The sequence below is a fragment of the Meleagris gallopavo genome, chromosome 25, assembly GCF_000146605.3.
Source record: "Meleagris gallopavo isolate NT-WF06-2002-E0010 breed Aviagen turkey brand Nicholas breeding stock chromosome 25, Turkey_5.1, whole genome shotgun sequence".
Lineage (NCBI taxonomy): Eukaryota > Metazoa > Chordata > Aves > Galliformes > Phasianidae > Meleagris > Meleagris gallopavo.
In genome coordinates, this window is record NC_015035.2 from 2,594,224 (window position 1) to 2,614,918 (window position 20,695).

The window sequence follows — 20,695 nt, forward strand, 5'->3', positions numbered from 1 at the left end:
GGGAGGGCAGCCCTTGGCGAGCACGTGGCCGTGAGCGGGGGTGGTGGAGGTGTGTCCCCAGCGCGGAGACGCCGACTGCGCTCGGAGGTGCCGGTGTTGGCCGGGAGCGCGGCCGCCGCGTTGCTCTGGGTGGCTGTGACCCCGGGGACGACTCCGGCTTCACCGCGGCATGGGCGGCCCGAAGGGGTTCTGCGGGAGCAAAACGAACCGGGCCGCCGCGGTGCTCCCGTCTGCCTGTTCCCACCGAGAGAGGATGGGCAAGTCTGTGGCTTAGCAGCTGGGATCGGTGAGTGGGGTGCGGGGAGGGAGGAAGGGGTGCTGGGTCCGGGTGCTGGGACCGGGTGCTGAGCGGGAGCCCGCACCCCTGCAGCGCTGCTCCTAACCCTTTCCTGGTCGAATCCCCTTTGCTGGCAGCCGGCTCACCTCGGTGTGCAGCGCGTGGCTCCCGGCCAGCCCTTGCCCAGACAGGTCGGGTTCTCCTCCCTCCCTTCCCCTGCAGCTCTGCGCTGTGCTGGGGCTGTGTGTGCTGAGGCCGGGCTCAGAGCTCACATATTGTGCTCCCTCCTGCAGACACGGTGCTCCCCATGAGGATTTTTGTTCAGGTGAGCCCTCTCTGTGCCACGTTGTGCTGGGTGTCCTCGTGCTGTGCTGCTGGTGATGCAGGGCAGGAGGGAGGGGGCTGTGCGTGTGAGAGGCTGTGCTGCACGTTTGGAGGTGCCGTGTGAGTGGGCGGCCCAATGTGCGTTGGGAAGGGGTGCGTTTGCCCACCCATTGCATCCTGGAGGGATTTTCCTGCTCCAGCAGCAGATTCCTGTGTCTGGGTGATAGGGCTGCACTCTGCCATGTGCTCTGGTTGGAACCCCGTGTCTGCCCGCCCGCCAGACTGCCGTGAGCAGCACAGTTGGTGCTGACAGCTGCGCCTTGAGCTCTGCCTGTCTCCACTTCACTCCTCTCGATGGCAGCCAGGTCCCTCTGAGCAGCTTTCCCCTGTCACCATGCCTGTACCTCCAGTATATGCCCCGGGAAGGGAAACCAAGGCAGGAGGGAGGGATGCAGGAGGGAGGGATGCAGCAGAGCTCTCTCTTGATCCCCACCATCCTCAGGCTCGGTCCCATCCCTCACCCCGGGTTGTTTTCTCTTGCTGAGTGTGCACCCTGTGATGCTGAATGAGAGCATCCTGGGACATGGCCTGTGGCAGCACCCGCACCGGTCCTACCTGAGTGCTCAGGGCCCTGGGGCCGCCTGGCTCCATCCGCAGCCACCCAGAGCCTCTGTGGCCTGGGGTGCAAGAGGGGCTGGTGGGGGCTGAGGGCTGCGATGGGGCTGCAAGGTGGTGTGGTGGCCATGGTGGTGGCTGTGATGGCGATGTCTCGGTGGTTTGGCGGTGGCCGTAGTGGTGGCTTTGTGGTGGCCTGAAGCTGTCTGCTGTGCTGTGCACCGTGTGGCTGAGCTGCGCTCATCCGGTCCAACGCTGCGTGGCCAAGAGGGACAACCCACGGCGTGTCTGTGTGTCCCTCCTGGGGGTGTGCTGAGGCTCAGGAGCCCCCCATCTCTGTGAGGATGTCAGGTCCCCGCCTGCCGCTGCCCTTTGATGTGCAGCAGCTCCAGCCGGGCTGGCAGGATGGGCAGCCAGCGCCGTTGTGCCGACACCCACACCCTGTGCACCCGCTGCTAATTACCCACTGGGCAGGTTGGACGGGGCTGGGGCGCGGGTTGGGCTGGAAAGTGTGGCAGGGCCACCTGGGGACACAAGACACCCAAAGCTCCATCTGTTTTGGGAGCCTGGAGAGGTGCTTTGGTCCCCAGGTGGGTTCCCTGTCCAACATGGTGTGCGTGGGGCTGGGGGATGCTGTGCCATCTCCGAGCTGGGTCCCCGCTCACCGTGACAGTGTCAGCACTCCGGGCACAAAATGTCACAGCATGCAAATGAGGCTGCAGGAGAGGCTGATTGAAGGGCCCTGCCCCGCCTCGGAGTTGCAATCAAATATGCAAATGGCTCCCAGGGAGGCTAGCAAGGGCTAATAATAGCGGGGGATGAGGCAATGCAGCGTTCCTTGGGTGGGTCCTTCTGTCCCCAACCAGACGGGGATGTCACCCCCAGCGAGCACTGGAGCATGCAGACAGCTTCAGGTGCTGCCCCTGTGCCCGCTGTCCCCAGGCAGCCTGGGGGGGCTCAACGTGTCCCTGCCACAGCCCCCCGCCCTGCTGGCGCTTTGGGAGCTGGCAACCGCCTGACCTTTGTGAAGAGTAGTGGAAGTAAGGCTGGAGACAACAGTAACTAATTATTCAAAAGCTGAACCTGGAATAATTAGCCCAATTAACAGTCTCAGGTGACGTCGTATCCCATCTGATAACAGCCTGAAGAAGAAGGAAATTAATTAACCCATCAGGCTGACATCTGTGGGTCGTGGTGCCCTCCAGATGGCAGTGGGGGCATTTCAGGCACCCATCCCAATGGGGAGGAGGGGGTCCCACTGCACCCTGGGGGCTCTGTGCAGAGGGGTATGGGGCTGGGGAGGAAGGTGGGTGGGGGCAGTTGGGTGCAGGGAGGGGTTGCCCCAGCCTGAGGCTGCAATGATGAGCAATGGCTGGGGGCTCAGCATCCCCCAGGAATGCCACTGGCGCAGGTTCGTTAGCGAGGCGGCAGCTGTAGGCCTTTAAGGTTGCTGTGGAAACGGTGGTGCTCGTTATGGAGCAGAGCCTGCTGCATGCCAGGCAGCCCCCCCGTGCTGCAGGAGGGAGACCCCCGCCTGGACACACAGGGCGTTGTACTCAAGGGTCTCCCTTTGGGGGGGGGTGAGAGTGCAGGGTGGTGTGCAGCTCCTGCAGTCCAGGACCCCTCCCCTGATCCTCTGGCATGGACTCCAACAAGCTCCCACCTTGTGCTTGGTGTGAGCAGAGGTACCAGGAATGCGTGCACCTAATTGCACATGCGTGCACCTGCGTGCACACAATCACACCTGCATGCACATATGTGCTTGCAGAGCACGGGGTGCCTGCATGCTCACCTTTTGGGCACCACAACTGTGCCCTACACCCCTGCGTGTGCCCACACACACGTGTCCATGCTCATATGTCACCCCAAGCCCTGGCAGACGTGGCCGTGCCCTGTTCCTGCACGCACCTTCCTTTGGGTAAACTGGGGCACGTGGGGACAGCAGCAGCCACCCCCTCCCCAGCGCCCCGTCCTCGCACCTCCATCAGCACGTGGCACACGGCCTCAGTGCCACTCTGAGCTTTTGGAGTTTTAATGAGGTAAATGGTATAAAAGCACCGTTTGCCCTAAATGCCCATTGCTGCGTGAAGCCGCTGCGCGCGGTCCAGCCGCTGCCTGGGAGCTGCTGTGGACGGTGTGGGGTGGGCAGTGCTGGGGCTGTGGGTCTGGGCATGGCACCCGGGGAGAGGAGGAGGAGAAGGAGGGCGTTATAGAGCACTTGCAATCATTTTCCTCCTCCCCTCCAAGTTTACAGCTTACCTCAGCGGCTTATCAGTCTCTAATCTCATTAAATCAGGCAAATTGTAGCATCTGATATTTTATGGAGATTAAGGTGTGCGCCCAGACTGTATAATTATCAGCAAAGATGTATTTACAATACCTTGTTGCTAGTAAACAAAAAATAACTTCAGATCAAAGCACTTTTAGAGGGAAATAAATCTGCCCATAGAGTCCCAGTGTGATTTGTGGGGAGAGGTGTGCAGGAGTGGTGCTGCCCTGCATGGGGCCGTGGGGACACACAGGGTGATGGGGATATGCAGGGCTGTGGGGACACACAATGGGAATGTCCCCAGTCCCATGTGGCTGCCCTGGGTCCCATATGCCAAGATCTCTGCGCTCACAGGGGTGGGGAGATGGCCATACCCTGTGCCATCTGTGCCATGTGTCACCCATGGGTGCCCTCTGCTCAGGGCACAGGAGTTACACCTCAGGCTTCACCCCAGCCCTGCTGCCATGGGGTTGGGATTTATTCATGCCAACACTGCCATTACCATGGCCCTCTATTTGTCACCATGCTGTGGATTACCGAGGAGCTGACACTGTTTTATTGTTGCCCAGTGTGGATTTATCCACATGGTGGGACCTGGGCTCACCACCTGTGTAAATCACAGCAGCAGCTCTGCACGTGGTGGCCGAGGGACGGTCAGTCCCCGCTGCCCTATGGAGTTGTTCCAGGGTTCCCATCCCCAGGGCCCCAGGGGCATTGGGCACATTGCTTCTCTCTATCTCATCTGCTGCCCACTGAAACGCTAATAAAATGGTGATAATGCTGCAGACGTCCTCTGGAAAGGGCTTTGAGACAGATGAAAAGCCCTACTTAAGAGGGAGGCCATTATTATTAATAACTTGGAGCAAGGCTGTAAATTCAGCCGACGCAGCTATTATGGGAAACGGACCCGCTCCCGTGCTGGCCCCACAGACCAAAGGTGCCCGGGTGTGCGATGGGGATGGATGAGTGAGGACCACATCCCTGTGCCCAGCAGCAGGAGCTCTGGCAGTGCCTGGCTGCAATGTGTGCATGGGAACAGTCCAGCTTTTATGGGAAGGAGGACCTGGGGCTGTGTGCGGTGCATGGGGCATCTCCTTTACACAAAGGGACGTGGCTGGGGTTGGGCACCAGGCTGAGACCTGGCTGCAGCTTGGGACAGGAGTTGCACAACCCATGGGGACCCCGTGGTGGCTGCCTGTCGGGGATCATTGGGGAGCTGTTACACATTCACAAAGGAGACATGAAAAATAACCCCATGCGACTCCAGCAGCCGTCAGCCAGCTCAGCAAAAGGAACAGATCCCACTTGGGATCATTTTACATCCTTAATTTCCATCCTGTGCTGCAGCACAGCCTGCAGGATCCCATCCAGGGCCCCTGTAGGTGCCAACCCCATGGGCCCGGGGCTGGAGCAGGGGGTGCTGTGGGGTGCACGGGGCTGTGGGCTCATAGTGCTGCCTGCGCCCAGCTCGGAGCTTCTGCGGGGGAACGAGCTTTGATATAAATATCTTTTTGCTCAGCACACGACCTACTTTCCAGACAATGCCATTAGCCTCTCGACTCCCCCATTCATCTTCCACCGTCCTTCCCTCTCTCGTGTCCCTGCGTCGCTCTGCGCACCCACTGAGTGGGGAGGAAGGATGTGAGCACCGGGTGGCACCATGGGGACCCTGTGCTGGGGCCACCAACTGTCCCCTGGGCCGCAGAGGCTGTGTGCCTGGCCCCTGACCTTGATCCTGCTTTGCAGAGGGGTCCTGGTTCTCTTTAGGGCTTCTCCTTCCCACTCCAGAAGGTGCTCAGCTCTGATTGTCCCTTGCTTCTGTCCCCAGCTCCAGTCACTGTGCCCTAGATGGCAAACAGCCTCCTCCAGGGACAGGTTCAAAAGGATGAAAGGAAGCATGGCAAAGCAGGAGGCAGCCAAGTGTCATCCCCGAGCTGGCTCACAGGCATTGTGCTGGGGGTCAGGAGGTACCCAGGAGCACCCGGAGCACCAGGGCTGTGCGTGGATGTCATCAGTGTGATCCCTGGGGAATGGCCTCGTGGCTGTCCAGGCTGTGCCCTGCGGCACCCGCACACCTCCATGTGCTGCTCGGGCTCAGTCCCCTACAGCTAAAATTAAATATGCAATTTGTATTGCTGGTAAATCCTGTAAATCTCTTTTTATCTCTAAGCTCTTGTCGCAGGACTCTCAGGGGTGTAATCTCTGCGGGCCCCTCGTGCTGCCCTTTGCAGCTCACTATCTCACGCTGCTCTCCCTTTCCCTCAGCTATGGTGGGACGCTCAGGGGCTGCAGCACAGCAGGATGCAGGGTGAGCTGAGCACCCCACGCACAGCCCAGCCTGACCCTGTGCCGCCCCCATACTGCTTGCAATGGGGACACTGGTCCCAGTGGACTGACCCCATCCTCTTGGCACAGGGCTGTGCTGTGCCTGGTGCTCGTGTCCCCCCCACCCATGTGCTCTGCCCCCACTCTAAGAGCATTGTGCAGAATTATGTATTTAAATATTTAGGTTTTCATCAGCTTTGCAAATTAAGCCCATCGATTAAAGCGGCAGTTCAGGCCCTTACTGGTGAGCGGTGCTGCGCTCTGCTCGGGGCTCTCTGTGCCCACCCAGCCCTCACCCCATCATGGGGCTGCAGCTGAAGATGGGGTGCAGTGGCACAGGGTGTCCTGTGGTGGGGACAGCAGGATCGTTGTTGCACATTCGCAGGGTCTGCTTGCTGGAAATGGCATCGTGAGCTGCAGAACAGGGCCGCAAAGTTTATAGGTTTTTTTGGGTGGCATTTGAGGTCGGGGCAGAGGATGGCATGTGATGGGGGAAGCAGACCAGAGAGCAGCCCCTTGGCAAGGCTGCGTGCCCTGAGCTCGTGAAAGCTGCTTTGAAGTGATCCCCAGCTTAAGTCATTACACCGCGTGGTTGGGGAGATAAGTGGCTTTGAAGCAGGCGCAGCACTTCCCTATGTTGGAAATGGGGTGAGGTGCAGCGCAGGTGGAACAGAACTGCTGGAGTTCAACTGGTTCTGCTGCACAGTGTGTGGTTCCCCACATCCACGTCCCTGGGAAGAGCCCCAGTGCAGGAGGACCACAGGACACAGCCTTCCGAGGGCACCGGGCTGGGGCAGCACGCTGCTGGGGGCACATCCATGGTGTCCTCCTCCCCTTTGCTGTGGGTGAGTATTGGGCACGTTGGCTCTCCATCCTGCTGGGCTGTGGGAGCAAAGCCCTTTGTGGGCATTAGCAGTGATGGGCATGTGTTGGTGCGTGTGGGAGCCCCGTGCCATTGGTTTGCTGGTGGCACCGAAGGGCAGTGGCAGTGCCCTGGGAGGGCGCATCCTTCTGCTGGATGGTGAAAGGAGGGCTGAGCTGCAGGATCACCACCAGGCACCGCTTTGCCGCACAGGTGCATTTCCTCCCTGGCAGCCCCTGTCCTAATTACTCACTCATCCTTAATTACTCACTCCTCCCGACACCCTGAGGCCTCTGTGCTGGTACTGTTGGTTGATCCATTGAGTGGAGCTGTGTGGCCTTGAGATGTCCCCACTGGGGAGCAGAGTTCTCCCCTGGCCCTCTCTGTCCCCTCCTGTATTTGCGGTGGTTCCCAGTGTCACCATGGGGCATTCATCACAGCTGCCTTCTTCCTGCCAGCCCCATCTGCTCCCATTTTTAGGGGTTTTGCTGCATGCGAAGCAGCTCGCTCATAAACTGGGGCTCTGCTAGGCTCCCTCCTCCGCACCGGGATTCTTCAGCCCCAGCACAAACCTGCCAGCTGCCCCAAGGCTCCAGTGATGGCACACGGTGCTGGTGGGGACCTGGCAGCCCTCTCCCCCCAGCTCCGGCAGCAGCAGCCAGCAGTGGCGGTGGGGATCCCGGCCGGGATCCCCGGCAGCTGGGGCACGGCACGACAGTATTTCCTCGCTCTACTCAAGGAGTAATTGCTCAGATGGGGACTGGGGCAACTCCCATCCCTCTCCCGGCATGGTAATGAGTCAAGAAGCCTCAAAGACAAATGGCTCATTAAGAAGCAGTGCTGCATTGCAGGATTTTTCATCCCACCAACCGCTGCATCAGCAGAGGCAGTACCTCGCGCTCACTCTCCCCAGCGCTGGGAGAAGGAGCTGTCAGGCAACCGGTGCCGGTGCCAAAACTAATCATGTGCTTAATCAACGGCTCCCATCAAACAACCTGTCCTCAGCATCGGGAGTGGGTGGGATGGGAAGCACGGTACTCAGTGCCACTCCTTGGGATCACCCGCTCGGGGTCACCCCGGGGATGCTGAGCAGTGCTGAGGGCTGGAGCAGCCCCTGCGCTTTGTGGCACCACGTGGACGTGGGCAGCTCCAGCACTGCTGCCCTGGGCTGGGCTGAGCACTGGCTCTGCATGTCCAGCCCCGATGGCTGTCGCTGGCGCTGCTCACATTTGCAGTTCTTCGGCTGATATTTGTCCTTCATGACTTTTTAAGAAACACTCTCATTCCTTATTTATAGCCACGTGGTTCCCACCCCTCGCCATCCTTTCCCAGGCAGTCTCTGCTCTCTGCTTTTTGTTTCATTACCGGTAATTTGGTTTCTTGATTGCATTACGTTGGCTGTGATTTTTACATCCTGCTCACTCTCTGTCCCAGGTTGGCTTCTCTTGGGGCTCCTCTGGATGTCCATCTGAGCACTCAGCAGCACTGCTGGGAGCACGGAGCCCTGCACAGAGCAAAGCCCTCTCAGGCAGCCCCAAACCCTGCGCTCCCAGCTGTGCTCGGTGCCGTCCCTCTGCTCTGAGCTCCCAACCAACCTTTATCCATCTGCACATCGCTGCATGATGGATACTGCGCTGCCATCAGGAGCCAGCACTGCTCTTGTCCCGCTCAGCCAGACAGGGCCGGTGTGGGCTCTGGGGATGGGAGGTGGTCTGCAGCTCCTTGAAGCCAAGTAGGGTTGCTCTCCCCCTTCCTTCTGAAGTAATTACTTCCAGGAACGACAAACTTCTGACTAATTACACTCTCTCTCTCCGGCCTGACGCAACTAATGAAATATCTGTGAGCTGCTTTCAGCTAATTCTACTTTTAAGAAAATAATTACTTGATGCAGAATTACGCACTAAATTAGGTGATTCCTTTCCCAGCCTTCCCCCCCACCCCCCCATTTTTCTTTTTTTTTTCAGGCTGAGTAAATTTTACTAATACGGCCTAATAAAATAACGGACTAATTAGTAATAGAATAAAATATTTGCTTTCTGCAATCTTTCTCGCTTACAACTGGTTGGGGAAAAAGTAAATAGATGAAAGGCATGGTGGAAGCGACCTGGCGCTATTCCGTATTTATTTTCATCCAACGACTGTAGATCAAATTTGCTCAGCTCCGAAGTGGGAAGAGCGTTATTTTTTTTCAGGCTCCAGCTCGCACGCGGTGCCGGGAGCTCAAGCTGCGTGTTTGTTCTCTCTTACTTTCATCACAAGCCATAAAAATCCCCAGCAGGAACCGCGCTGGCAAACTTGTCGCTAATTTGCAAAGCAGAATGGACCGGGCTCGCTGCGCATCTCTGCCGGGCGAGCGGCTGCACAAAACCACTCTGCTCTCGCTGGTGGCAGGAGGAGCCTTTGTGGAGCATATGGATGGCTCCAGTGCAAATCAAAGTCAGAGCTGAGGCAGCTGCTGGGCAGCTCCGGCGCCCGCTGGCAGGGAATTGCATAAGAGGATGTGGCTGGGGATGGGTTTGGGGCGTTGCTGCGCCGAACATGTGCAGGGCTGTGCTGGCCGTGGTGCTCCTCGGCCGGAGGAGGGAAGGATGCGGTGCTAAAAACCCACAGGGATTTGGGTCAGGCTCTGTTTGGGGACAACCACCCTCGCTCTTCCGTTTTGTGCTTCATCTCCCTGCAGAACTTTCACCCTGGGACGCACTGCTGGAGGGGACGTTGGGCTGTAAGGACTATGAGGACGTGAGGACAGCATCCCTCTGAGCGCCGGGCGGTGAGTGCTGGGATGCTGGCTTTTGCATTTGGACTTGAAAATGTGGAAAAAAACTCATTTTGTGGTACTGGGGGATGTGGTTCAGTGGGTGTAGTGGGTATGGGTTTGTGGGCGTAGTGGGTATGGGTCAGTGGTTGGACTTGATCTTAGAGGTCTTTTCCAACCTTAGTATTTCTATGATTCTAACATTGTGTCAGACCTGATCGTCGCAGTGGTGTTTGCAATCCTGTCCCCTTCCCACTGGGGGTGCAGGGGGTCTGGGCTCTGTGAGGACTGCACCATATCCCTGCAGCCCTCGGCATCATCGTGGCATTGCCAAGGCTGAGATCTCACCGTGCTCTGCTGGGAAGCAGAACTTGCCTCTGCTAAGGGCCCCTGTGGGAAATCAAGCTGGGAGGTGGAATTTGGGTGAGTCCCACAGTGCCTGGGGTGATGGGTCCCAGTCCACCCGCCGCTGACCCTGGAGTGGGGAGAAATTGCTGCAAAAGCAAAAGTCAGAAGGAGGTTGGTGGCGGGGGGAATTGCTGATGGGAGTTTCTCCAGGCTTTGGATGCAATAAAGGCAAGAAGTGAGTTATTTGTAATGGTAATTATGCTCTTCCAGTTTATCCTAGCACATAATTGTGTGGGCGGTAGGTTCCCAATGGTGGTAATTACCCTGGTGTTAAATGGCACAAAATTCAGACGGGTGCTGGGTTTTTTTCCCTTTTCTGAATCTGCGATGGGACATGGGGATGGAAGCATTCCCTTGGGTCCCTGCATGGGCAGCACAGCAGTGACCCAGACACATGGTCCATGCTGAGACCCACGGGAGTGCTCCATTTCCATCTCCATCCCCATCCCTGTCCCCATCCCACTGCTGGTGGCTGCAGAAAAGCTGCAGCACTGCTTCAGCAGCACGCCACTTTGTTTAATTCCTCCCATTCCTGAGCACAAAAGCCCACCTGGCTCCTAATAACGGGCTGCTCAGCTGTTTTGACTCCTTCTTCCCAATGCCATGGCAATATTTGCTTCAGCTGAGCACTTCCCTCGATGAACGTGAGATGATAGCTCAGCCCAAGGCAGAGGCGGGGCTGGGAGGGATCCTGCAGCCACTACCCATCCGTCTATCCATCCGTCCGTCCATCCATCCGTCCATCCACCCATCCCTCTGTCCTTCTGCTGACGGCCCACCTGTTCCCACACCCCCCCAGCTGCTTGCCCATGCCTCATTCCAGCTCTCCCAGGAGAGCAGAGACATTTCTTCTTCCAGCAGGCTGCTGCTTCCTTCGTTTAAGATGCAGCAATTAGGGAGCCTCGTTAGAGCTGGAGTGAGATTGTGAGGGCGGGAGGGAGATGAGCAGGGCCATATGATGCAGCCTTGATGTTGGGAAGAAAGGCAAGGGGAAAAGCTAGGGGGTGGCTGGGGGATGCTCCCTGTGCCACCAGTGCCTGCAGGACCATGCTGTACTCAGAGGTGTTGAGTCCCAGTGCCCTCCTGGTGCTCTGTGGGCATAGCTTGTATGTCTCAGTACATCCCAGGGGTTCCTCATTTTCTCCCTCCTGCTCCCCATCCAATTGCTCCATCCCATTGCTCCATCTGGGCTTGGTGTGGCTCCCCAGGGCTGCTTGTCCCTGCTGTCCTATGTCCCCAGGGTTGTCTCCAGGCATGTCACCATGGCTGCTCCACCTCTCCTGAGCCTGATCCCAGAGCTGGGGTGCCCATGGCACCCTCCCTAAATATGATAACAAGGGTGTTAATTGACGCCTGTTAATTAGCTGAGGTACACTGGAGAGTAAGTAATTTCCTCGTTTATAGTCATACCCAAGGCAGAGCCTTTGAGGGGCTGTAAGGAAGACAAACCCCTGTGGGGCACACATGTCTCTGGGGTTCTCTGTGGCCCTGCACGGCATCTGGGGACAGAGCGAGGACAGAGCCAGCCCTGGGGCTGCCATCAGAGGGGGCTGATGTGATGCTCTGCATTTTGCTTAAGAAATGATTAAATGAGAGCTTTGTGTGTGTGGTGGCAATGCATGGGGATGGCAATGTGGGGGGGGTGGCTTTCCTTGCTCCATGTCTTTGCTGCCGGTGGGCACGTGGTGGTGGAGGATGGCACTGGAGGAATGCGAGGTGTCAATACACAGTGGAATGGTGGGAGGATGGGCGGGTTGGAGATGTCAGCATGGAGCAGCCCCCCCGGCCCCCTGTTTCAGCTCATTAGTGGCTCTGAATCGCAACGGCTGGAAAATGCAGCCAGAACTGTTTTCCTAATGGAAAAGCACGTCATAATGTTTGGTGCCAGGGAAGAAAACAAGTTTCTTATGATGTCGAAATGTCCTCCTGCACTAAGGATCTGCTTTGAATGCTTTGAGGCAGGCTGCTGCTTTCCCTTAGAAATCCCTGTGGTTTGGCATCCCCTCAGGCAGCCTAGTGCCCTGGGTGGGGTTGGGGGACTCAGCAAGGCTGGATCCTGCCATGGGTGCTTCCTGACCCCGTGCAGCCAGAACACTTTACCTGCTTAGTAATTTGGGTTTGGGCAGCTGGATGGGAGCATGACAGTGTGCCCGTGCGTGTCCCCGCAGGTGAGCCCGCAGGGAAAGCCCTGCAGGATGCCGAGGCTACGGGGCAGGTGCTGACACCATGAAGGGCTACCATGGGGAGCGTAGCCAAGCACAGCACTCCTCCGGCCACCGCTGCCGCTGCATCCCAGAGGACTGCGAGCATCCCGCTGACTACATCCCCCACGGCCCCGACGGCCACCCGCCTTACCTCCTCAGCCCCAGCGAGCCGTGTTCCTTGGAGCATCCTTTCTGCCCGGTGCGGAGCCCCGGCACGGCCGGCGAGTGCGGTCCCCTGAGCGATCCGCCCTCCGGCAGCGCCAGCAGCACCTTCCCGAGGATGCACCACGCGCAGCAGCATCAGCCCTACGACTCCTGCGACGAATGCATGGCGACCGCCCACCCCTCCAGCAAGATCAACCGCCTGCCCCCAACGCTGCTGGACCAGTTCGAGAAGCAGCTGCCGCTGCACCACGACGGCTTCCACACTCTGCAGTACCCGCGGGCCGGCGGCGCCGAGCCGCGCAGCGAGAGCCCCAGCCGCATCCGCCACCTCGTCCACTCCGTGCAGAAGCTCTTTGCCAAGTCGCACTCCCTGGAGGCGCCCGCCAAGCGGGATTACAACGGCACCAAGATGGACGGCCGCGGGGACGGCTACCACCACCACCACCACCATCACCACCACCACCACCACCAGTCCCGCCACGGCAAGCGTAGCAAGAGCAAGGATCGCAAGGTGGATTCCCGGCACCGGTCCAAGATGATGGGCTGGTGGAGCTCCGACGACAACCTGGACAGCGACAGCAGCTACATGGTGTCTGGCCGGCACGCCGTGGACCAGGGCACCCAGTACTGCGTGGACGCTCCCGAAAGTGCCTTCAGAGACTTGACCTTGAAGAGTCTAAAGAGCGGCGGGGAAGGGAAATGCCTGGCGTGTGCTGGGATGTCCATGTCTCTGGATGGACAGACGGTCAAGAGGAGCGCCTGGCACACCATGACCGTCAGCCAAGCCCGCGAAGCCTACCCCAGCGCCAGCGGCACGGAGAAAACCTTGATGCTTCAGGAGACAAAGGCCAAAGACAGAGCCTACCAGTACCTGCAGGTGAGGGGGACAGGCAGGGCAGGTGCTGCTGTCCCACAGGACTGTGGTTGGTGATGCCATAGGGATGCCATGGGGTGAGCTGGGACCGTGTCTCTGCATCCTGATGGTTTGGGGTGGTGTGGGGCCATGCCAGCTCCACTGGTTGCTGCTGTCCTCAATCCTTGCAGGGTTCCTTGCAGGTGGCATTAAATTCCTCTGCCTTCTTCTGGTCCATGGGTTGGGGTCAAGGCAGCTCTAGCTGCGCAGGTTCCTCGCAGCCCTCTGCCCTCTCCCTCATTTGGACTTTTATCCTGCCTGCGCCTGGCCCAGTGCCACCGCCAGTCCCATCACGTCACCAGGCTCCCTTCTAGGTCATCTCCCTTCCAATTAAAAGCTAATTAACTCTTTGCTCCCTTTCCCGGGGGAAGGAGACAGGGAGAAACAACACTGGGTGGCTGGCAGCAGGGGGTATCAGGACAGAGAGCCGGCCCTGCCACCATCCTGCATGGCCTGGGGACACCATTGTGCCGCCGCAGGTTGGTAAGGGCCTGTGGCAGCAGCACAGCCCACTGACATGGGTGGGATTTGGCCTGGCCGTGACGGAGCTGGGACTGCCAGGAGGGATCTACCCTCCTGGATTTGGGGCAGGGAGGGTAGAAGAGTGATGCCGGGCTTGGGCTGTTGTGTGCCACTGTGCGCACCCACACAACCCCCACCCCAGGTGCCGCAGGACGAGTGGAGTGGGTACCCGGCGGTGGGCAAGGACGGGGAGATCCCCTGCCGGAGGATGCGTAGTGGCAGCTACATCAAGGCCATGGGCGACGAGGACAGCGCCGATTCAGATGCCAGCGCCAAAGTGTCGCCCCGGGCGGCCACACGGAGAGACAGCTACCGCCGCTCCTCCAGCGCCGACCAGGCCAGGAGCAAGTAAGGGTGCTGCTGGGCTGCGGGAGGGAGCCGGGCTGCAGCTACGTACAGAGAAAGGGCACACTTGCGGGGAGATTCCCAATACCAGGAGTGTCCCTGTCCCCACTGCACGTAGCATGGAATTTCCCCTCTCCTGATGGCTCTGTACCAGTGGCACCCAGGATGGATTTTTGGGTTGGTGATGACCCTGTGCTGGGCACCTGCTGTCTCTGCAATGTGCCGGCTGCCAGGAGCTCTTGCTGCAGCTGCACTCTGCCTGCATGGGTGCAGAACCCCAGTGGGGACCTTGCATGCGCCTCGCTGCCACCGCTTGTGCACGGAGCCCTGCACGGCAGCACCCTGCTAGGGGCTGCTCCACCTCGGGGCTGGCACAAGGAGCCTGCTCTGAGCATCTCTGTGCCAAACCCAAGCAGAGGGCAAAGCGCCAGGCAGGCACATGGAGCACGACTATTTTGGAGAGCTATGTTCAGCTCCACCTGCGGCAGCTCTGGGGAGCTGCCAGCCCTGCCAGGAGAGTAGGGACAGTGGGAAGGGTTCTGTGCAAGAGCTGCAGTGGACAAGCGGGGCTTGTGGGACCATTGCTGCGGCTGCATTTCCAAATGCTCGGCTTGACTGTGTTGCTTTTGGTGCCATCCCTTCTATTCCCACTGTCTCTCATTAGGTTTGCAAGTAGGCACTATTCTGATTCATATATCTGTAACTGTCCCAGCTGCGGTGTGCCACCTCGAATGCTCCCTCGGGGGCAGGGCTACGGGCGCTCCTTCACCACTGGCCAGGTAGGGTCCCCGTCCCAGCTGGCACCTGGCACTGTGCTGGGGCCACGGATCTGTCCCCACACCGGGGCAGGGAGTGGATGCTGTGGATGCCACCCCAAGCATCACCCACTGCTCTCTGCAGATCAATGATGAGCTCAACCACCAATTTGAGGCTGTGTGTGAGTCTGTTTTTGGTGAGGTGGAGTCGCAAGCTGTGGAGGCTCTGGACCTGCCTGGCTGCTTCCGCATGCGGAGCCACAGCTACCTGCGGGCCATCCAGGCGGGCTGCTCCCAGGACGACGACTGCCTCTCGCTCTTCTCCATGTCAGCCCCCGCCGGGCCGCCCATCACCAGCAGCATCCTGAAGCCCGGCACCTGTGAGTCCTGGGGGTGGTGAGGGATTGGCAGCATGAAGGTCCCCATGCGGCCCCACCTCACTCATGGCTCAGTCGCACCATGGGATGCCCCCCACCGTGCCCCCAGCATCCTTCTGCTGTCTTTCCCACACTTCTTTCCTTGTTCTTTGCTTCCCTTTACTGCCCCTTGCTACATGAATGGGTCCGGGCTGCTTTCCAGTCCCTTTCTGGGGCAAAATTGGCCAGATGGCTGCTCAAGGCCCTGCAGGGCTGCCCCAAATTGGTGTCTGGGCTCCTTGTTGCGGGAGGGGGTGGGTGCTGCTCCCCAGGGTGCCCGCTCGCGGTAGGAAATGAGCAAATTTTCTCTGTTTTCACGCACCTTTTCATCCTGCGCCTCTCCCACAACAGCCTTCAGTTACAGAAAAGCTCCACCTCCCATCCCTCCAGGAACCAAAGCCAAGCCCCTCATCTCCGTCACCGCGCAGAGCAGCACCGAGTCTGCTCACGAGAGCTACCTGCCCAGCGAGGTCACCCGTGGCCCCGCCTGGTCCAAAGATGCCGCGGCCCGCTGCAATTCAGCAGAGAGCCTGGAGAGCTCCAAGGTGACGGCCGTGTCCCTTGAACTGCCACCGGTGCAGCCCCGCACTGCCCCCAAGCCCTCCACGCTCATCATCAAGGCCATCCCCGGGCGGGAGGAGCTGCGGAGCTTGGCTCGGCAGAGGAAGTGGCGGCCGTCCATTGGTGTCCAGGTGGGCTTCATTCCTCCAGATGGGCTGAGATGTGGGCATCAGTCTGTCCGAGCCATGCTGAGAGCCTACCACTTGTCCCTTTGCTTCCAGTGTGCCTCTGTGATGGCCCTAATGCCAACAGCATGCTCACCACTGTGGCCCTAAAGCCACCTCCATGTCCACTGCGAGGCCTTAATGCCACCCCCTGTGCCACCACGGTGGCCCTAATGCCACCCCTGTGCCCACCCACTCTCCTAACAGTGCAGCGTTCTCTGGGCACTGGATGCCTATGGTATGGGGCCACCCTCCAGCATGCTCTCCCTCTGCCCCTGGCAGGTTGAAGCTGTCTCTGATTCGGACACAGAGAGCCGGAGCCAGAGGGAGTTCCACTCCATTGGGGTGCAGGTGGAGGAAGACAAAAGGTATGCCCCAAGCTGAGCCTTGCCAAGCTCCTTGGCCAGTGGCTTTCCCCAGATGGATCCCTCTCGGGCTTTCTGAGCTGACCCAGTTCCTGCCTGCATCACTTTCTCTCATCTGATGCTCCCAGAGCTCAGCACCATCCCTATCCTGAGCCTTATGTCCCCATAAGGGGCAGAATCTGGACTTGGCGCTCACACTTCATTGCTTGCAAGGAACAGCCTGGGGAAGGGAATCCCCTGCTCCCACATGTGTTGGGGTCTCGTTTGCTAGGGTTCAGCTCGAAACCTGCACAGACGTGGGTGAAAACTCTGGGCTTTTCTGCAACAAAACATGAATTTTTGCATGGGGTGGGCGTGCTGTGTGCTGGGACCTGCACGGTGCATGAGGAGATGAGCACTGGGAGCGTGCCCACCCACCCTGGTGCACACTGCTCTGCATCCTCCAGCGTCGTCCAGCACCAGTAGCCATGGCAACGGGCTAAGAGCACAGGAAATGAGGGACAGGAAAGATGCAGCTCCTCAGGGCTCTCCCTGCAGCCCCAAACACTGGGTGTCCCCAGCCCCAGGACGGTGCCCACAGGGGGACAGGAATGGTAGGGATGTCCTCGCTGGCCCCGTAGCTCCCAGCATCCTCACCACAACAACCCCACACGCTCTCTCTGTCCCAGGCGTGCCCGCTTCAAGCGCTCCAACAGCGTGACGGCGGGTGTGCAGGCGGACCTGGAGCTGGAGGGCTTCGCCGGGCTGGCCGTGGCCACTGAGGACAAAGCTCTGCAGTTTGGCCGCCCCTTCCAGCGGCACTCCTCGGAGCCCGAGTCCGGCCGGCAGTACGCAGTGTACAAAACGGTGCACACGCAGGGCCAGTGGGCGTACCGGGAGGACTACCAGATGCAGTACGATGCAGTGGAGGTGCCACGCCGTGATGCGTGGGTGGAGCGGGGCTCCCGCAGCCTGCCTGACTCCGGCCGTGCCTCCCCCTGCCACCGCGATGGGGAATGGTTCATCAAACTGCTGCAGGCTGAGGTGGAGAAGATGGAGGGCTGGTGCCAGCAGATGGAGCGGGAGGCTGAGGACTACGACCTGCCGGAGGAGAGTGAGTGGGGCCGGGTACCCAGGGCTGCACCGCGCTGCTCTCACTCTTGGAGCATCTGGGTGGTGCCACCTGGCTCAGGGAGGGTCAGGAGGTTGGGATCAGTGTAGACATCTCTGGGGATCCCAAATGGTGGAACAGGGTCCTCACTGAGTGCTGGGGAGGGGATGCCCGTGTCCCTGTAGGAGATATGACTGTCTGCTTTCTGCCCGGCACCGCCAGTCCTGGAGAAGATCCGGAGCGCCGTGGGCAGTGCTCAGCTCCTCATGTCCCAGAAGGTGCAGCAGTTTTACCGACTCTGCCAGCAGAACATGGTGAGTGCCTGAACACCATCCTGGGGTGTGCTGAGCTTGTGGCTGGTGGGGCGATGCCAGCACAGCGGGTGTCCTGCACGTGAAATGTGACCAACGTGGTCCCTCACTGTCCCCGCAGGATCCCAACGCATTCCCAGTGCCCACCTTCCAAGACCTGGCCGGCTTCTGGGACCTGCTGCAGCTCTCCATTGAGGATGTCAGCATGAAGTTTGCAGAGCTCCAGCAGCTCAAGGCCAACGGGTGGAAGATCATTGAGCCCAAGGTAAGGGCAGGGCTCGCTAGGGGTGCGCAGGGCTGGTGCTGTGCACGTCCCTCCTTTCCTCTTCATCCCCAAGCACATCTGTGGCCAAACCACTGCTACAGAGTTACCGCCAGCGGAGCCAGCGGGTGCTTTTAGCAAACACTTGAAAAACAAAGAACAGGAAAAAATGAGGCCATTCCTCTGCTGTGATATTGCAGCTGGATTTTGGGCAGTGCCGTGTGCCAAGGGCCAGGCACGATGCTGCACACGTGCAGCTGCAAGGAGGGATGCACAGCACGGCCTCATCTCATCGCTCTGACGTTGGCAGGGGGGGAAAGGAGGCTCAGGGCCAGTCCCACGCTCACCCTGAGGCTCTCCCGTTGTCTGTGCAGGAGGAGAAGAAGGTGCCTCCCCCGATACCAAAGAAGCCGCCGCGCTCCAAGGTGCACCCGGTGAAGGAGCGCTCCCTGGACTCGGTGGACCGGCAGCGGCAGGAGGCACGCAAGCGGCTCCTGGCAGCCAAACGCGCCGCCTCCTTCCGCCAGAACTCGGCCACTGAGAGCGCAGACAGCATTGAGATCTACATCCCCGAGGCGCAGACCCGGCTGTGACCGCGGCCTCGGCTTTTCTACCCGGACTGGACGGCGCGTCCATCGCTCACTGTGATCAGGGGCCGTGGGGACACCCTGGGGGCAGCGCTTGGCCCGCTCACAGCTTCTCTCTTTTCTATCGTAGACGTTTCATGGATCCGACGGTGAATGAGCACCAACCTGGTTCTGCCCCATCCCGCTGCCCCCTGCTCGCATGCCCCTGCCCGTCTCTCCCAGGGTCCAGGGCTCTTCCTTCCCCCTGCCCTCTTTGGGGCCGTGTCTCAGCTCTTCTATCCTTGACCCCCCCTTGGTCCCTATCCCATCCAAAGGAGAGGTGACCCCAGCCCCCGGCCCTGCCGGGTGGGAGGGGATGGGGCCGCAGGCAGGCCCCCCCACTTCTCTGTAACTCAGTGCAATCCCATGGCTGCGGGGACGAACCCCCGAGCCCCCATGCCCAGCTGGAGCCCCGCTCCGCTCCCTGCCTCCTGCCCCGGTGCTGTGGGGAACCCAGGAGTCCTCAACCTATATCCATATATAAATATTACCTAAGGAATAAAACAGAAACTACACATGACCAGAGCTGTGTTCTGGAGGGCGGGTTGGACCAGAGCAGCAGGTCCCCTGGCCCCAGTGAGCTGAACCTGCATCTCTCACACTGAGCAGCAGCACTGTGCTCTCCAAGCCCTTCCTGCCATTTTCCCAGTCAGTTGCATGGGAACACCATGGGGACAGGGCAGTCGGTTCCCTTGCATCTTGCAGCCCGGGCACAGGTGTGTGAGCAAGGCAGCAGTGCTGGGGAGACCTTCCTATGCTTATGCAGGATCTTAGTGCAGGGACAGAGCAGGTATGGTGCTGCTGGCCGGGGCTAGGCCTCGGTGTCCCCTGCACATGGGGACCGGGCTGTAGGTGTGGGGCAGGAGCTTCTCCCTGAGTGTGGGGCTGCTGGAAATCCCTCGCAGGGTTTGACTTCTCCCTGAGCTGCCAGTGCCCTGCAAGGATGGGACACCACGGATGGGGTTGTTGAGCCCTCGGTGCCCCATGGGGACAGGGGGCAGCTTGGGATGCAGCATTTATGCTACAGGAATTCCTTGAAGCCACGAATTCCTTGACGGCAGCTTCCATAGGGGATCTGGAGATGAGGCTGCATCCATCCCATCCCCATTCCGAGCACAGCCCATACAGGGCAGGTGCACAGCACATCTGTGCTGCTGGCCCTCAGTGAGGGGCTGCCATGGGGAGCAGCCCCAGCTGCCTGCCCCCACCACCCCCATGCCCAGGGGTGCCTGCACTGTGACCCTTCCAAGGGCTGCCATCCTCAAGTCCCCTTCTTCCCATGGGTGGGTGGCAGGGGGAGTGGATGTCGGTGCCTCAAGTTCCTATACGTGCCAGGCACCTCCCCAAACCCACAACCACCTCTTCAGGATTTGGGAGCGGGGGGCTTCAGCTTGTGTCCCCTCACAGTGGAGGCTTGGGAGGGTCTCAAGAGCAGGGCAATGATGCTGGGGGGGCTTTGTGCCCTGGTGAGAAGCGGCGCTAAAGGTCCAGGTGTCACTTCTTTGTGGGGCAGTAGGAATCAGGCATTGTGAAGGATGATGGAGGGAGGGCATGGGGATGGAGCTCCCAGCCCCAATCACACCACAGCCCAGTCCTGCCACCACCACACCGTAGCTTTAGAGCTGTGCCTGCACAGGGACACCCTGAACTCCCTCGAGACCTCCGGCCCTTCCAGCACTGTACAGTGACCGTGACACGTGGCTCCGTTTTTATTGTAACAAACCTCCAGAATTAATAAAAAGACCACTTTGGTTACTCCGGGGCAGCGGCCACCTCCCCATGGGGACACGGCTGGCACCCGGCTCGCCTTTCCCTGCTCTGTGTGGTGCCCTTCGTGTGCGTGGGGCGGGCACGGGGGGGTCTGCAGGGTGGGCGGGGGGCGGGTCATGATCCGTGGGGGCGAGAAATCACAGACTTACAGAACTGTAGGGATTGGAAGGGACCTCTAAAGCAGGCTGCCTACAGCAGGTGACTGCTCTGCCTGGGGCAGGAGCGGGCAGCAGAGCGGCTCCCCAGCGCGGGCTGCCCTCGTCTCCCTGCACAGCTCTTCCCTCGAGGTCTCCCGGCACGGTTTCACCCCACGTGCCGCCCACCCCCGGCTCTCCCTCTGCGCGGAGCTCCCCCGCTTCCATCCCACGTCTCACCGCACGGCTCTCCCCAC

The 20,695-nt window shown here is 59.8% G+C and overlaps 2 protein-coding genes across 3 annotated transcripts in view; both read left to right on the top strand.

The window, feature by feature from the left end:
- Positions 1 to 8,629: 8,629 nt before the first annotated feature.
- On the top strand, positions 8,630 to 20,351 carry DLGAP3 (DLG associated protein 3). Of its 2 annotated transcripts, none has more exons than XM_010723325.3 (11): positions 8,630 to 9,442; positions 12,004 to 13,081; positions 13,782 to 13,987; positions 14,649 to 14,763; positions 14,885 to 15,119; positions 15,507 to 15,847; positions 16,163 to 16,248; positions 16,914 to 17,338; positions 17,558 to 17,649; positions 17,768 to 17,911; positions 18,283 to 20,351. In XM_010723325.3, exons 2-11 carry the CDS (start codon positions 12,062 to 12,064, stop codon positions 18,499 to 18,501), a joined length of 2,883 nt encoding a protein of 960 aa, XP_010721627.1. In that variant the 5' UTR covers positions 8,630 to 9,442; positions 12,004 to 12,061; the 3' UTR covers positions 18,502 to 20,351. The 2 variants fall into 2 exon arrangements, with proteins under 2 accessions (XP_010721627.1, XP_019478339.1); XM_019622794.2 differs by having other exon boundaries at positions 14,697 to 14,763.
- Positions 20,352 to 20,420: 69 nt separating this feature from the next.
- The window catches only part of LOC104914311 (P2Y purinoceptor 4-like), a 1,181-nt gene continuing 906 nt past the window's right edge, over positions 20,421 to 20,695 (top strand). The window contains exon 1 of the mRNA XM_010723423.3: positions 20,421 to 20,427. Within this exon, the coding sequence (XP_010721725.1) occupies positions 20,421 to 20,427 (7 nt within the window). The remainder of the gene's footprint in view (positions 20,428 to 20,695) is intronic.

Bases quoted from the DNA above. Each gene is read 5' to 3' on its own strand.
- DLGAP3 (XM_010723325.3), top strand. From the start codon at position 12,062: ATGAAGGGCTACCATGGGGAGCGTAGCCAAGCACAGCACTCCTCCGGC. The intron at 16,249-16,913 runs GTATGCCCCAAG...TCTCTGTCCCAG, and splicing joins CAGGTGGAGGAAGACAAAAG to GCGTGCCCGCTTCAAGCGCT. The intron at 17,650-17,767 runs GTGAGTGCCTGA...CTGTCCCCGCAG, and splicing joins GACTCTGCCAGCAGAACATG to GATCCCAACGCATTCCCAGT.